The 16,008-nt window shown below is 39.6% G+C and overlaps 1 protein-coding gene across 4 annotated transcripts in view; it reads right to left on the bottom strand.

Moving 5' to 3' along the window:
* The window catches only part of NSUN6 (NOP2/Sun RNA methyltransferase family member 6), an 87,912-nt gene extending 72,186 nt beyond the window's left edge, over positions 1-15,726 (bottom strand). The window contains exons 1-3 of one of the 4 annotated variants that reach the window (XR_003514167.1): positions 15,224-15,716; positions 12,420-12,575; positions 7,130-7,209 (exon numbers count right to left, since the gene is read on the bottom strand). Coding sequence is in view for 3 of the 4 variants with exons in the window: in XM_027559822.1 (XP_027415623.1) it covers positions 7,130-7,209; positions 12,420-12,575; positions 15,224-15,298 (311 nt within the window). In the remaining variant the exon portion in view is untranslated. Of the gene's footprint in view, positions 1-7,129; positions 7,210-12,419; positions 12,576-15,223 lie in introns of all 4 variants that reach the window. The other 3 variants (XM_027559822.1, XM_027559823.1, XM_027559824.1) reach the window with 3 other exon arrangements.
* Between the last annotated feature and the right edge of the window lie 282 nt (positions 15,727-16,008).

The following is a 16,008-nucleotide window of genomic DNA, read 5'->3' as shown; positions in this document are numbered from 1 at the left end:
AAATGCAGTCTTTAAAAAATGGTTGGGGTACGGTGTTTAAAACACTCGTTTCCAGTTTTTTAAGGAATCTCCACACTGTTCTCCATAGTGGCTGTACTAGTTTGCATTCCCACCAACAGTGTAAGAGGGTTCCCTTTTCTCCACACCCTCTCCAGCATTTATTGCTTGTAGACTTTTGGATCGCAGCCATTCTGACTGGTGTGAAATGGTACCTCATAGTGGTTTTGATTTGCATTTCTCTGATAATGAGTGATGTTGAGCATCTTTTCATGTGTTTGTTAGCCATCTGTATGTCTTCTTTGGAGAAATGTCTATTTAGTTCTTTGGCCCATTTTTTGATTGGGTCATTTATTTTTCTGGAGTTGAGCTGTAGGAGTTGCTGGTATATTTTTGAGATTAGTTGTTTGTCAGTTGCTTCATTTGCTATTATTTTCTCCCTTATGATCCAGCAATCCCACTGCTGGGCATACACACTGAGGAAACCAGAAGGGAAAGAGACACATGTACCCCAATGTTCATCGCAGCACTGTTTATAATAGCCAGGACATCGAAGCAACCTAGATGTCCATCAGCAGATGAATGGATAAGAAAGCTGTGGTACATATACACAATGGAGTATTACTCAGCCATTAAAAAGAATACATTTGAATCCGTTCTAATGAGGTGGATGAAACTGGAGCCTATTATACAGAGTGAAGTAAGCCAGAAGGAAAAACACCATTACAGTATACTAACGCATATATATGGAATTTAGAAAGACGGTAACAATAACCCGGTGTACGAGACAGCAAAAGAGACACTGATGTATAGAACAGTCTTATGGACTCTGTGGGAGAGGGAGAGGGTGGGAAGATTTGGGAGAATGGCATTGAAACATGTAAAATATCATGTATGAAACGAGATGCCAGTCCAGGTTCGATGCACGATACTGGATGCTTGAGGCTAGAGCACTGGGATGACCCAGAGGGATGGTATGGGGAGGAAGGAGGGTTCAGGATGGGGAACACATGTATACCTGTGGTGGATTCATTTTGATATTTGGCAAAACTAATACAGTTATGTAAAGTTTAAAAATAAAATAAAATTAAAAATAAAATAAAATAAAATACTCTTGTATGCGTGCAGAAAACAAACTTATGGCTACTGCAAGAGAGGGATAAATCAGGAGAGTGGGACCGTCATATACACACTATTATAAGTTAGAGAGATAACTATTAATAATAAGGACCTACTCTGTAGCACAGGGAACTCTACCCAATACTGTGTAACGACTGAAATGGGAAAAAAATCTAAAAAAAGAGTGAATATATGTGTATGTATAACTGATTCACTTTCCAGTACAGCAGAAACTAACACAACATTGTAAATCAACTATACAACAGTAAACATTTTAAAAAGATACTCTTATATGGGGGGATAAATTAGGAGTTTGGGATTAACACAGACACACTAATATATATAATATAAATAATCAACAAGGACCTATTGTATAGCGCAGGGAACTAAACCAAATATTTTGTAAAAACCTTTAAGGGAAAAGAATCTGAAAAGGAATATATAACTGAAGCACTCTGCTATATACCTGAAACTAACATCCCACCATAAGTCAACTATATTTCAATTAAAAAAATGAAAAATACTTTGGATCAAGAGAAGACTGGCATTCAATTCTCTCTTTTAAGTTTTTCAATATAGTTGACATTGATACCATCAACTTCAGCAGTACCACCTTACTTCAATCTAATTACCATTGGTAAAACCTTCCTAACATTAAAATATATTTGATCAAGACTTTCCTGGCAGTCCAGTCCTTAGGACTTCGCCTTCCAATGCAGGGGATGCAAGTCTGATCCCTGGTTGGAAAGCTAAGATCCCACATGCCTTGGGGCTGAAATATCAAAACATAAAAAAAACAGAAGCAATACTGAAATAAATTTAAAAACTTAAAAAAATTATTTTATATATACACATATTTGCTCAGTAAATTAAATATCATGTTAAATAAAATGAAGGAACCTGAATTTTATGGTGAGATTTACTTTTTGAATTGTTCTCTCTCTTTAAATAGTTTAACCTACATTTTGATATCCTAAATCTCTGTGAAATGTTGAGCTTCTAGTAAAAAAAAATTTGTCAACAAGTAAAAGTACACATATATTTCTTTTTCTAAAGCTCACAAAAATGGGGGAAGAAAAATTTGAAAGAAAATTCCATTTGCAAGAAATCTAAGCAGCAGCTAAGATGCAAGTGAAGAGTAATTAGCTGACACAATGAAATCTGGATCAAATCCAATTCCTCAATAGGGTATGACTGTTTCTGAAAAGGAAAGGCTCTTGGATACCCAAACAATTATTCATTACTCAGAAACAGGACCAAAGGTCAGGCAGAAAAAAGCAAGGTCTGGGTATGTCACGTCAGTCCCATTCCCTATGGATAAAGCCGAAAGAGGAAGTGGACTGGCAGAAGCGGCACAAGCGGACAAGTTTTCTCTAACAAACCTGGATAAACTCTCCTGAAGTAGTGAAGGGAAGAACAGCAAAGTGCCATCAATGCTGTGACTCCTCCCCTGAGTTCACTAAGCATAACCAAAAGTTAAAGCCCCCAACGAGACAGCTATGAGCTAGACGCCCCACCCACCCCCCGCCCCTCACAGCAAAGCCTTCATCAGCTCAGCTCACCAGAACTAGAGATAAGCCACTAGAAAAGATGTGGTGAAAGTGTTTTCAAAAAACACATCTGATGAGTTATCCGGTTACACACTTGACCCAAAGTGCAGACCAGGTGACTCTATGTAAATGTTTTCATTCGAGTATTCATTCAACCTGGGACAGATGCATAGGTACAGATGGCCCTCCCTCAGCTTCTGCATCTGTGGATTCAACTAGCCACCGACAGGAAAAAAAAAATTTAATTCCAGAAAGTTCCAGAAGGCAAAACTTGAATTTGCTGTTCACATAGTATTAGGTATTGCAAGTAATCTAGAAATTATCTAAAGTATGCTAAGGATGTGCATGAGTTATACGCAAATACTATACCATTTTACATAAAAGACGTGAGCAACTGTGGATATTGGTATTTGTTGGGGGGAAGGGGGTCCAATCGCCCATGAACACCAAGGGATGTGTGTAGCATTAAACAAAGCTATAATAAACCAAAGGCAAAACAAACTGTACAGACCAAAAAAGAGCAAAATCTCAAATAACCTCTCTATAGTTTCAAAGAAAATGGGTGTGTGTGTTAGTTGCTCAATCATGTCTGATTCTTCGCGACCCTGTGGACTATAGCCCGCCAGGCTTCTCAGTCCATGGGATTCTCCAGGCAAGAATACTGGAGTGGGTTGCCATTCCCTTCTCCAGGGGATCTTCCCAACCCAGGGATCAAACCCAGGTCTCCTGCATTGCAGGCACATTCTTTACCATCTGAGTCACCAGGGAAGCCCTCAAAGAAACTAAAAAGAACCTTTAAAAAGAGAGAACAACAACAAGATAAAAAAGAAGAAAAGTGAACTAGCTTAGCTCAGCAAGTAAAGGATGGTCAATCTCCTGAAATTAAAGAGCTAACATAACAGACTTGAGACAGCTATTCTGAAAGAAGCCTGCTTAGAAGGTGGCCCTTGGCTGGCATCTGAAAACTTGACTGGGAAACAGTTCCCAGCACTGATATAAAACCAGCTCTAGTAACAGTCAGCTACTGTTTGTACAAGCAGTGTGGTCATTCAGAACACCTGCTTTCCTTTTGGGAGTCTGGAATTTGGCACATGCCAGGCAGAGGGGGCCTGCCAACTGAAACCTTGGGTGATGAGGCTCTAATGGGCTGCCCTCACAGACAGTTTTACTCACGTCAAAACTGACTGCTGAAAGAATGAAGCCCATCCTGGTTAACTCCATGGGGAGCAACTTTTTGGAAGCTCATGCCTGGTTTCCTCCTGACTCTACCCCCATATGCCCTTCCCTTTGCTGACATGGTTTTTGTACCCCTTTCATGCAATAAATCCTTGCCAATAAATCCTTGACTAGATGCTGAGTTCTGGGGAGTCCTTCCAGCTCATTACTGACCCTGGGCTGTCTAGGAGAGCCCAACACAGGGAACATTCCCACTGGAAATCCAACATACAGAGTATTAGTGTCCTCCTAACACAGAAGGCAAAGGTATGTAATGGAAAAATCTTCAAAGAACTACCAGAAGACTTATCATTGAAAAATCCCACTGTGTTTCAATCAAAATTAAGAGAATAACCAAAACCAAGGGATATCCCAGCCAAGTTTCTACAGTCCAATGCCTAAGAGTCTCATAGATCTCCAAGTGAAAGATCAAGACTTTGTTGCAAAAGGGAAAATACTTTTTGGCCTCAGATTTTTTTCACAGCAACACATGAGGCCACAGGATTGTGGAAGCAGTGTCTACACAGTTCTAAGGGAAATAACATGTGACCCGAAACGACTACATATACTTAACCAAGTTCTTACTTACATATAAAGGCAAAAACAAAAAGACTTCCCATGTGGTTCAGTCAGTGGTTAAGATTCCACTTTGCAATGCAGGTGACACAGGTTCAATCCCTGGTCGAAAAACTAAGATTCCACATGATGTGGGACAACTAGACCTGTGAATCACAGATACTGAACCCACGCACTCTGAAACGCAGGTGCTACAACCAGAGAGAAGCCTGCGTGACACAACCAAGACCCAACGCAGCCATAAATAAATAAATATTTAAAATAAATATAAAGGCAACAAGCAATTCTCAAGTGAGAATGTAGAGGATACAAGAAACATACCTGGGAGAAGAGAAGCAGGTGCTGCAGACCTGCTAAATCAGGGGTCCCCAACCTTCTTAGCACCAGGGACTGGCCTCATGGAGATAACTCTTCCATGGCCGGGGGGCCGGGGCGGGGGGGGCGGTTTGGATGGTTTGGGGATGATTCAAATGCATTACTTTTATTGTGCACTTTATTTCTATTATTATTACATCAGTTCCACCTCAGATCAGCAGGCATTAGATCCAGAAGGTTGGGGACCCCTATGCTAAATGACAATATCCAATCAGTCAAGATAAAGAACTCAGAAATAAACTACTGTTATTGCAAGTCAAACACTGCATTCACCTGAATTGAATAAAAAATGTTATAAAGCTTTATAATGTTAAAAAAAAAACTAACAGTAAATAAAAACTGGTTGGTGGAAGTTTTAGGGCAGCTATAAGAATTTCTTCATTTTTCATAGTGGAAAGTCAAAAGATACCTAATAAAACTGGTGATGAGTTTAAAAGACAAAAAACAGCTGACATGCTCCTTTCAGAAATCAAAGGTAGGTATATGAATCCACAATCCTAAAAGATTTCTCAGTGCTTTCCTGTAACTCACCGTCTGTGTTACACAGTTCACTAATGTTTTAATGAGTAGCTTACTCACTACAAAGAATAGGATGAAAGGATTATTATGAAGCCAGTAAGAATGAAATACAGTTACATAGATTATAGAAAACTATGGGCATTGTGGAATGACGTCCAGTGTATTCCAAAATGAATCGCAGATCTCAGAAGACCTGTGACTGATCAACTATAGTAACTAGTTGGTTTAAAACTAAATAGGAATGAGAGAAATCAGAACAGTGGTTTCCTAGTATGAGGGGCAAAATGCAGAGAATTTTCTGGTGATGGAAATGGTGTATATTTTGATGGGAGTGAGTCCTGACTATATAGTTGTATGAATTTAGCAAAACTCAGCACACTTAAGTAAGACTCCTCCATTCACTAATGCAATGTTCCTCTTAACAAAAATACACAATAAGGAGTTTACAGACTCAATTTTTAACTGCAAAAGTAATACGTGTTTACAGAAAAATAAAATAAAATAAACCAGAAATGTTACAATTAGAGCCTCTTCTTACCTAGTTTCTCCCAACCTCCTCAGAGTTAAGCACTCAGAATTAATCCCTGTTAACAGTTGGGTATATTATACCCTCCAGGCTTTTTTCTGTGCATAAGTATACATACATAAATCTGTAATATTTAATTGCAAAAGAAATGTGATTATCCTACACAGAGCATATGCTTTGGGTATTTAATTGTAAATATCATTTATTTGTACATATAATTCTCCCACATTTAAGGCTGTATAATATTCCACTGAATGGATAAACCAAAAACCATTACTCTACTGTTGACACTAAATTATCAATACTTTAAAGCTTTAACAAAATGAACATTTTTGTGTTTATTACTACTCTTAGGGGTATTAAAATTTTTTTATCACAATTAGGGATTTTAAAATGCTCTTTGGGAACAGAATTCCCATTATAATATAAAAGCCTATTATTTTTTTTTTCCTTTTTTAAACACATGCCTTCCAAACACAGTATCTCTTCTATTTAGCTGTGCTTAGTTGCTCAGTCGTGTCCAACTCTTTGCGACCCCATGGACTTTAGCCCGCCAGGCTCCTATGTCCATGGAGATTCTCCAGGCAAGAATACTGGAGTGGGTTGCCATTCCCTTCTCCAGGGGATCTTCCCAACCCAGGGATCAAACCCAGGTCTCCCGCATTGCAGGCCGATTCTTCACCGTCTCAGCCACCAGGGAAGCCCAAGAATACTGGAGTAGGTAGCCTATCCCTTCTCCAGGGGATCTTCTCGACCCAGGGATGGAACTGGGGTCTACCGCATTGCAGGAGGATTCTTCACCAGCTGAGCTACCACGGTAGCCTGTTCTACTCAGAGAATACAGTAATTTAACATCATCGTGAATTAAAAAAATTTTACAAATATATCAGTTATGAAAATAGGAAACACTGTTGCTTTGTATTTCTGTTGTAGCTCCAAAAATTTTTAATTTAGCAGTGGAATCTCTTATGATATGCAAGTAAACAAATGTCTTACAGAATGAAAAAAAATCAATCACCACTAAATGGAACTAATATGCATTCCTCTCAAGATAGCTGAGTCCATTCCCAGTGTTCTTTTGTAGTATTCTCCATGACAGACAATCTAGTCAACATTTATCAAGTTTGTGATTTCCTATCCAAATAAAGTTGCTAATAGAGAAACTTAGTACTATCACCAAACAGCGAAAAAAAGAACCTGTGACAAATTTTTATTTATAAGAATACAATTTGAAAATGAAATAGTTACAAACCTAGGTCCAATAACAGGAATAAGTAAGACATCCTGAAGGTCTGGATGCTGAAGAACAGGAAAACTTAATCCATTAAACTGCTGTTGAAAATAAACACAGAGGATTACAAAGCAATCAACGCACTGGGTAAATTTCAAATTACAGAGCTTTTCATTATCATTACCTAACAGAGCATAAAGTTTGATTTAGGATTATTCTCATTTTTTTCCATGGGATACTACAAAAAAAAAAAAAATCAAAGACTTCAAAACAACATTTTCTCTATAATTTGATTCTCGAGTTTCTTGACTTCTTTACAAGAAAAAGGCTCAATTTTGTTTAGTTTGACTTTGTAAACACAAACCATGTTGACCTTAAGTGACCTACTTTGAAAACACATATCCAGTATAGAGTTGCATGAATAGGACATTAAAGACTGAGATTTTTAAATGCTGTGTATTATATATTATCAACACTGAATGCCATGTCAGTTTTTTGTTTACTTGTCTGTCTGTTTTTGGTTGCACCGTGGCATGTGAGATTTTAGTTCCCCTACCAGGGATTGAACCCGGTGCCCCCTGTAGTGGAAGCGCAGAGTGTTAACCACTGGACCACTAGGGAAGTCCTGCCACATCAGTTTTGATGATGCTTCCTGGCAAAGGCTGAATATATTCAGTATCCTCCACCATACTTGGCCTTCAGACTAGAAATAGGTGCAGGGCCAGCAGCGTAGGTGCTAAAGCCAACTCCCAATCTCATGGGTATGGAGAAGAAAATGGCAACCCACTCCAGTATTCTTGCCTGGAGAATCCCAGGGACAGAGGAGCCTGGTGGGCTGCCGTCTACAGGGTCGCACAGAGTCAGACACGACTGAAGCGACTTAGCAGCAGTCTCATGGGAGCCAACTGTGTGCATCTCTTGCCAAGTCAATAGTCATGCTGGCAGCTTAAAATTGACCAGAGTGGGAGCATTTACACCACAAAAAACAGCAAACACTACAAACCAGCATTATTTTTCCTAGAAAGGGGTTTGTTTGGTATGTACCAGCACACCATGGCTACAGACAGAAGACAACTGGGCACTCCCCATAAAAGAAGGGAATGGAGAGCAAGGACTCTGTGTCTATCAGAGGGCCACACACAAATACTGGAAAACAAGTCTGGGCTGTGTATGCCACTGATTAGACTCACACATCTTCACATAATGCACCAAAGCAGTAACAATAATAGATACTTGTGCTGCACTGTAGTATCAATACACTAGCTATCGAAAACCCAAAATCAACCTATTTCTAAGTTGGAAAGGAAAGAGAACAAAAATTCTTCAGATTTTGGAAATCAGACTATTTTTCTACTAACTCAACAGCTCTTCTGAGTTCTGCTTCCTCTGAGCAAAGGGAATTTTGAACTAACCATACCCAACAGCATAGTAAGACATCTTGAGGGTGAACTCATTCAAACAAACCTCTCTGTTTTTTCCCCTCTCTTCCTCCTGTTCTCTCTGATACCCTAGCAGGAGTGCCCAACCTCTGGGATGATCTGAGGTGGAGCTGATGAAATAATAATAGAAATAAAGTGCATAATAAATGTTATGCACTTGAATCACTCCAAAACCATCCCCTCCCTTGGTTCACGGAAAAACTGTCTTCAACTGGGAGACTGGAAAAACCAGACCCTGGTGCCAAAAAGGTTGGGGACCGCTGCCTTACAGTGTCTAGACTATGATCCCTGCAAGGAGAAGATAATGAATTTTGTCATTTGTTTTTGTTTTGCTTCGGAAGCACTACACTCTCTCCATACTACAGAGATATTCTACACAGATATCAACCCTGCTCAGGCCAAGATTTTCCTTCTCTCCTTTTCTATCAGATATTAAAACAATACAGAAGTAAAACTTTCATAAAACCACGTGTGCCTAACTTTCATAAAAATATCACACACTTTTTTAACCAAACATACCACAGGCCTCTTTTTCTGTTTGTTTCTACCCTGTGCCCTTTTTATAACAGCCTTATTGAGGTTTACTTTACATACCATAAAATATATCCATATGAAATGCACAATTCAATGATTTTTTTTTTTTTTAGCAAATTTACGGAATTGTGCAACCATCACTAGAATTCAGTTTTAGGTCCTATCCATCACCACACACAGATTCTTCACGCCCATCTGCAGTCAATCCCTGTTCAAGCCACAACCCCAGGCAACCACTAACCTACTTCTTTCTCTAGAAGCTGCCTTTTCTAGACATTTCATACAAATAGGATCACATACTACAGGAGGTCTTGTGCCTGGCTTCTTGCACTCACTGTGGTATTTCTGAGGTTCACCCACGTGGTAGCATGTATTAGTTCATCACTTTCATTGCTGAGTTCCGTTCCATGCTGTGAACTTAACCACGTTTTGTTTTTCTATTCACCAGTCAATGAACATGTGGACAGTCTCCCCCTTTTGGTTATTACAAACAATGCTGCTAATAATATTCATGTCCAAGTCTCTGCATGGACATATGTTTCCACTTCTCTTGGATATATATAGGAGTGGAATTGCTGGGTTGTACAGTAAGTTTATATTTAGCTTTTTAAGAGACCACAGACTTTTCCAAAGATGCCAGACCACTTGACTTTCCCACCAGTGGAGACAGGTTCCAGCTTCTCCAAATCCTCGCTAGTCAAATGAAATTTTAAAAGATGAAATTTCAATATGTGACCCAGAGAAATCTGGAGACAAAGCACCCGCTTATATACCATTCAGGATATGCCTTCGGGATACATGTGAGCTTTGGGACATGGAAAACGAACATCTGCGATCTAAAACCTCCTTTGAGTCCCCTTTCCTGGTAGCAAGAGGCAAGACTCAACCACCAGGTCCTTACTTACTGCCCACAGCCCCACTTTCTCAGTCTCACCTCAACCTTTACAGAAAGGGACTCAAAGCCCAGAATGATTTCATCTGCCTTGTCTTAGACACAACACATGAGCTTTCTTTCTATCAGACTGGGATCCTAGGTTATCTAAGCTCTAGGAATAATTTTCGAGAAAAGAAAACCACCTGGATCTGCCTGAGTTTTGCACAGAACAGCTTCCTTTATTCAAGCTGAAAATCTATACACATGGCTATATAAAAGTAATAATCTTAGCTGCTTAGAGGAACCGTTCACACTGTATGCCTCATACGGTCAATAAAATTACCACTCATTAAAATTCAGAATAACCTTTCTCCAAGTTTTACATAATTATCATACTAAGTTCTGGTCTCATACAGACAAAAAGTATAGCTGATTTTTCTTACATCATGGTCCTCTCCTCACTACTTGAAGTTTATAGAACTGTTCTTAAAGACAGTATGATAAACATTTCACTGATGTGGTGATATTAAAGACAAAAAACAAATGAATCAAACAACAAGGTCCTAATGTATAGCACAGGGAACTATATTCAACATCCTGTGATAAACTGTAACAAAAGCAAGTGAAAAAGATTATGTATGTGTGCGTGTATATATATAACTGAGTCACTCTGCAGCACAGCACAGACAACACTGTAAATCAACCACACTTCAATAAAATAAAAAGAATCAATACCAGTGAAGAGGCTCTGAAAATTTCACAACGTTCTATCCAGAGGAAACTTACAACACAGCCTACTATGATATACAAACGGGAGTCTTTTAACTATGCTTATCTCTTTCCTTTTCATTTAGGTACTTAGGTAGAAATAGGCCTGCTGACACCCTTCTGTGGTTATTTGTTAGAAGGGATGTAATAATAACCGCAAAATGGAATAACTAAAACTACCCCGCGTCAGGCACCTTGTTCTCCTCCATCTTACATTTCCTGGGGGGCAAATCTCAGTGCACAGTGTATGAAACACACAATGCACAGCTCTGGAGTTTTCTTTCTGGTATTTTTTAAAAATAATTTTCAAAGGTTATTTTTCACTTACACTTACTGTAAAATATTAATTATACTCTGCGTTATACAGTATATCCTTGAGCATATCTTACACCTAACTTACCTCCCCCACCCCTACAGAGCCTGCCTCCGCTGGTGACCACTAGTTGTTCTGTGACTCTGTTTCTTTTCTGTTATATTCACTAATTTGTTGTATTTTTTCGGACTCCACATATAAGTGATATCATGTAGTATTTGTCTTTCTCTGACTTATTCCACTTACAAAATGTACAGATTTTGAAAGCAATTAAGACAATATAAACAAGAAAATTCAAATATTATCTTTCTATTTGAAACTTTAACAATTTGGGTTAGAACAGACCTCTTATGCATTTTACAATCCACTGTCAGTTAGAGAAAATGAGTATTATATGAAAACTATTTTATTAGTTGAACCAAAAAAATCTGCATTATCTTATTTTTAAATACATTCTTTATGCTATTTAATTTCCTTTTATTAAATTATATTTAATTAGCAAAGAAACTATCATTTGCAGAGATGTGGATGGACCTAGAGACTATCATACAGAGTGAAATAAGTCAGAAGCAGGAAAATACCATGTAATTCCACATAAATGTGGAATCCAGAAAAATGGTACAGATGAAACTATTTGCAAACCAGAAACAGACACAGACGTAGAGAACAAACGTATGGACACCAAGGGGGAAAGTGGGAGGAATTGGGAGACTGGGATAGACATACACACATTACTGATATGATGTATAAAATAGATAACTGATGAGAACCTACTGTACAGCACAGGGAACTCTACCCAATGCTCTTTGATGACCTAAACGGGAAGGAAACCCAAGGAAGAGGGGATATATGTATATGCATGGCCGATTCATTTCGCTGAATGAATGAAGAAACAAACACTACACTGTAAAGCAACTGTACCCCAATAAATTACATTGTTATTATATTAAATTAAAAACACAATTCTACAAGCAATCAGTAGGCACCGCCTGACCTCTGGGCTCACTTCAGCTATATGATCTGCCCTCGTGATCGTTATAAGCTGCTTACAACAGCACAAACTTTTTGGGTTAGAACAGACCTCTTAAAAAAAAAAAAAAAAAAAGAACAGACCTCTTAGCATTTTAAGGATGAAGATGATGAAACAAGAGAGGCCCGGAGGGGTTGAGTAACATATCCAGTTACTAAATAAACTCAGAATCAGAAGTATTATGTTCAAGTTCTAGCATTAGCACGCACCATATAACCTCGAACAACATTCGTGATCCTCAATTTCCTTATTTGTAAACTTGTTATAGTGTATCGTTCACATGATGTTAGGAGCAACATGGCATAAGTTGGAGAAATCTCCTTCTGTACATAATGACAAAAATTTGCACCAACCTTCTGAAGCTCATCAAATAACAGATTTTTCACATGTTGTACTGAGGCTAGATGCGTATTTACTCTGACCGTGGTGAATGACGGAGGGTGAGACAAGTTATGTAACAGCATTTCAAACCTCCTTTCTGCTTCTTGTTTACCTAAAGCGGACAGAATCTGAAAAGAAGAAAAGAACAAGTTACTGTTTCAATTTCATAACACACATTAAAAATATTAAGATATATGCATATACATTTGTTCCAACTGATGAAACATCATTCCACAATCACGCTCCATTTCATTTCCTGTTTACATGTTGGTAACACTAAGGTTATGGTGATTTTTCACAGGGTTATGCTAATAAACGCCTACTGAAACACCTGATGAAAAGGGATTAGAAAATCACTACCTCAACCGCAAAGCATTATTAACATTTTGAACATATCTGCTACATTTATTCACACAAATTCAGGATTTCATTCTACTTATTTATAAAAATATTAACTGTTACATCACTTCTGTAGAATTAGTTCCCTGCTAATCTCATATCCTAGAGCGAATTGGCTAGCAACCTTTTAAAACAGTAAACAGTATTTTAAGAAAATGTAACACCTGAAACTGTCACCCAACAATCTCCCACAACATCAGTTTTTTTTATATGGTAATACTACATGTTAGGCTTCCCAGGTGGCGCAGTGGTAAAGAATCCGCCTCCCAATGCAATAGACACAGGAGATGCAGGTTTGATCCCTGAGTTGGGAAGATCCCCTGCAGAAGGAAATGGTAACCCACTCCAGTATTCTTGCCTGGAGAATCCCATGGACAGAGGAGCCTGGTGGGCTACAGTCCATGGAGTCACAAAAAGTCAAGACATGACTGAGCAAACATGCACGTTATTATTAAAAGTAACAAGCAGATACTGTCTAAAAAAACCAGCAAGATACCTGTCAGAAATAAAGAGTTATGAAGACTCAAATGACCAAGTTTCCTTGTAATTAACTGAAGCCTGCAAGACATGTATTTCACCATTTTTTGTCATCTTTGACTATCCCCTGCCTCACAGAATCTTCATAAACCACTTGCCAGCCTAATAATCCACTAGCCTAAAAATATTAGCACTTTCTCAGTGTTTATGTTTTTTTTAACCGAATATTTCTCTATTTTCGATACTTATTACATAGGGATAGTTTTTCTTTTTGTAAAATCCTGTTAGTATATTTGAAAAATAACTGGTGTGTCAAAGACATTTGAATCTTCTTTTATAAAACAATGTTAATCATTTCAAAAATTCTGGGGGAAGAAAACTGCCTCTATTTCTCTTAACACCCTCCCTAAAGTTCTTTGGAATCAAGAAGATATTTCCTCAGGGACTTCCCTGGTGGTCCAATAGGTAAGAGTTTGAGCTCCCAATGCAGGGGGCCTGGGTTCAATACCTAGTCTGGAAACTAGATTCCACATGCTGCCAACTAAAGACCCAAATGCTGCAGCTAAGACCCAAAGCAGCCAAATAAATAAAATATTTAGGGAAAAAGGAGACTATTTTATCTTTCCATACTGTGATGCTCTTTAACATAATCTTTGGGAATAAAAACATCGAAATCTAACCTGGAAGTCATGGCTTCACCAACATCTTTGAAAATGATTAACATCTGTGCAGCTTTACTTTGAATACAATACCAAAGATTTGGAAAATACAAAGTTGCCTACAAGCAGGATGGTAAGGCAGAGAGCACGAGCCTGGCAATCAATCAACATTCACTGAGGACTTCTGTGCTCAAGGCTGCCAGCAGCACGCAGAAGGAACACTTGTTGAGGACCTACAGTGCCAGGTGCTCACCCTTATGACTAATACCTTAACCCTGAAAATTTAGTGCTGTTAAATATCCTCCAACTTCACAAACGAGGAAAGCAAGTTTCAGAGATGTAAAAAAGCACTGAGATGCAAACCACGGGACTTGGGGTTCCAAATCGATTCCTTTTCCCACTGTACTAACACCTAAGCTCTTTCCCTTCAGATTTCAACATTAGGACCATGACAGCAATGTAGATTTGATTCAGGAACATAACTCTTTGGATCCTCAGCTCTCTCACCTGTAAAAATGGGGATGAAATATATACCAAAAAAAGATTGCTAAGATTAGGATGTGGAGTTTCCCAGGTGGCTCAGCGGTAAAGAATCCACCTGCCAACGCAAAGAGCTGCAGAAGATGTGGGTTCAACCCCTGGGTTGGGAAGATCCTCTGGAGTAGGAAACGGCAATCCATTTCAGTATTTTTGCCTGGACAGAGGAGACCGGTAGGCTGCAGTCAATGAGGTCCCAAAGAGTTGGACACGACTGAGCACACACACAAGAAAGGTCTGCAAACCACCTAGCACAATCAGTGGCATTTAACAAGCACTCGCTGAATAACAGTATACCTTCCACCTGAGTACGGAGCAGGTGCTGTAAGAACACAGGTGTTTCTTCCCTACAGGACGTATAATTCTCAGAGGACACAGATCTTTGCTTGCTCACCCCTGTAACCCCTTCAGTCCCCGACACCTGTCTCCAAGCACACAGCAGCTTTTTTCCTCCTCCTTCCTTTCCCATTCTGAAATGTTAAAAAAAAAAAAAATACACTCCATACATCTCTTAGCTCAGGAAGGATTCATTACATACCTGCAGAAAGACATCAGCATACTATATTAATGCATTGGGAAAGGCTAGTAATAAGAAACAACAGCTGTAAACATTTAATTGCCTTTTAGGGTTTTTTTCCCTATCCCTCTAGTGTGTAAATATTTGAATGTCTGCAAACAGCATTTAATATATTTATCTGACCTACCTCCTTATTCATAAAGCCCGCTTTAAGATAGTTTTCAACTTCAAGTCTCAAAGATATTTTAGGGAAAACAGACATTTTCCTACTGCTTGAATTCTCCTACTCTAGGAGAAATGACAGAAAACGGTGGTTTTTCTCTGTCCAAATTGCAATAAACGTCTGGGCAATGAACACCACCCACGACGTGCCAGGACCATCCGATGCCAAAGAAAAGAGAAAGGCTCACGCCCAGTTAAAATAAACGCGGAGGAACTTCCACGCCTTCTGGAGCTGGACCAGCTTGGAGCGGCTTCACCTCCACCGAACCCGTCCCGGGACTTCTTTAGCGACGCTCACGGACACCACTACAAGGCAATGCCACTCACGTGGCGGGAGGTGACGGGGGAATCGTGAGGAGTGAATCCGCTGTCAACTGCACAGAGATGTGCAAAACCACGGGGGCATCAACTTCGAAACGCGCAGCCCAGGTTGCTCTGCAGAGAGCGGGTTCCGGAATGCGTCAGTTCCGGCGACGTGGCCCGCCCCTCCTTCCCCCGCCCACCAATCCGCAGCCGTAAATGGACGCTACGTCACGCCTCCGGAGTGTCCCAGTTCCACCCGCGATGCGTCCAGGTGCGGCAGGCCTGGGCGGGCACCCCTTAAGAGGTTGGAGGAGGCGCTGCCTCCGGCCCTCAAACTGGTGGAGCTCTCTGTAGACCTGGCAGGAGAAAGCTGGGTGCCAATTGGAAAGGGTTGGGTCGTACTGACCTGATTTAAAAAGGCGAGGGCCGCGGGGGGGGGGGGGGGGG

The sequence above is a fragment of the Bos indicus x Bos taurus genome, chromosome 13, assembly GCF_003369695.1.
Source record: "Bos indicus x Bos taurus breed Angus x Brahman F1 hybrid chromosome 13, Bos_hybrid_MaternalHap_v2.0, whole genome shotgun sequence".
Taxonomy (NCBI): Eukaryota; Metazoa; Chordata; class Mammalia; order Artiodactyla; family Bovidae; genus Bos; species Bos indicus x Bos taurus.
This window is presented reverse-complemented; position numbering and strand designations above follow the sequence as displayed.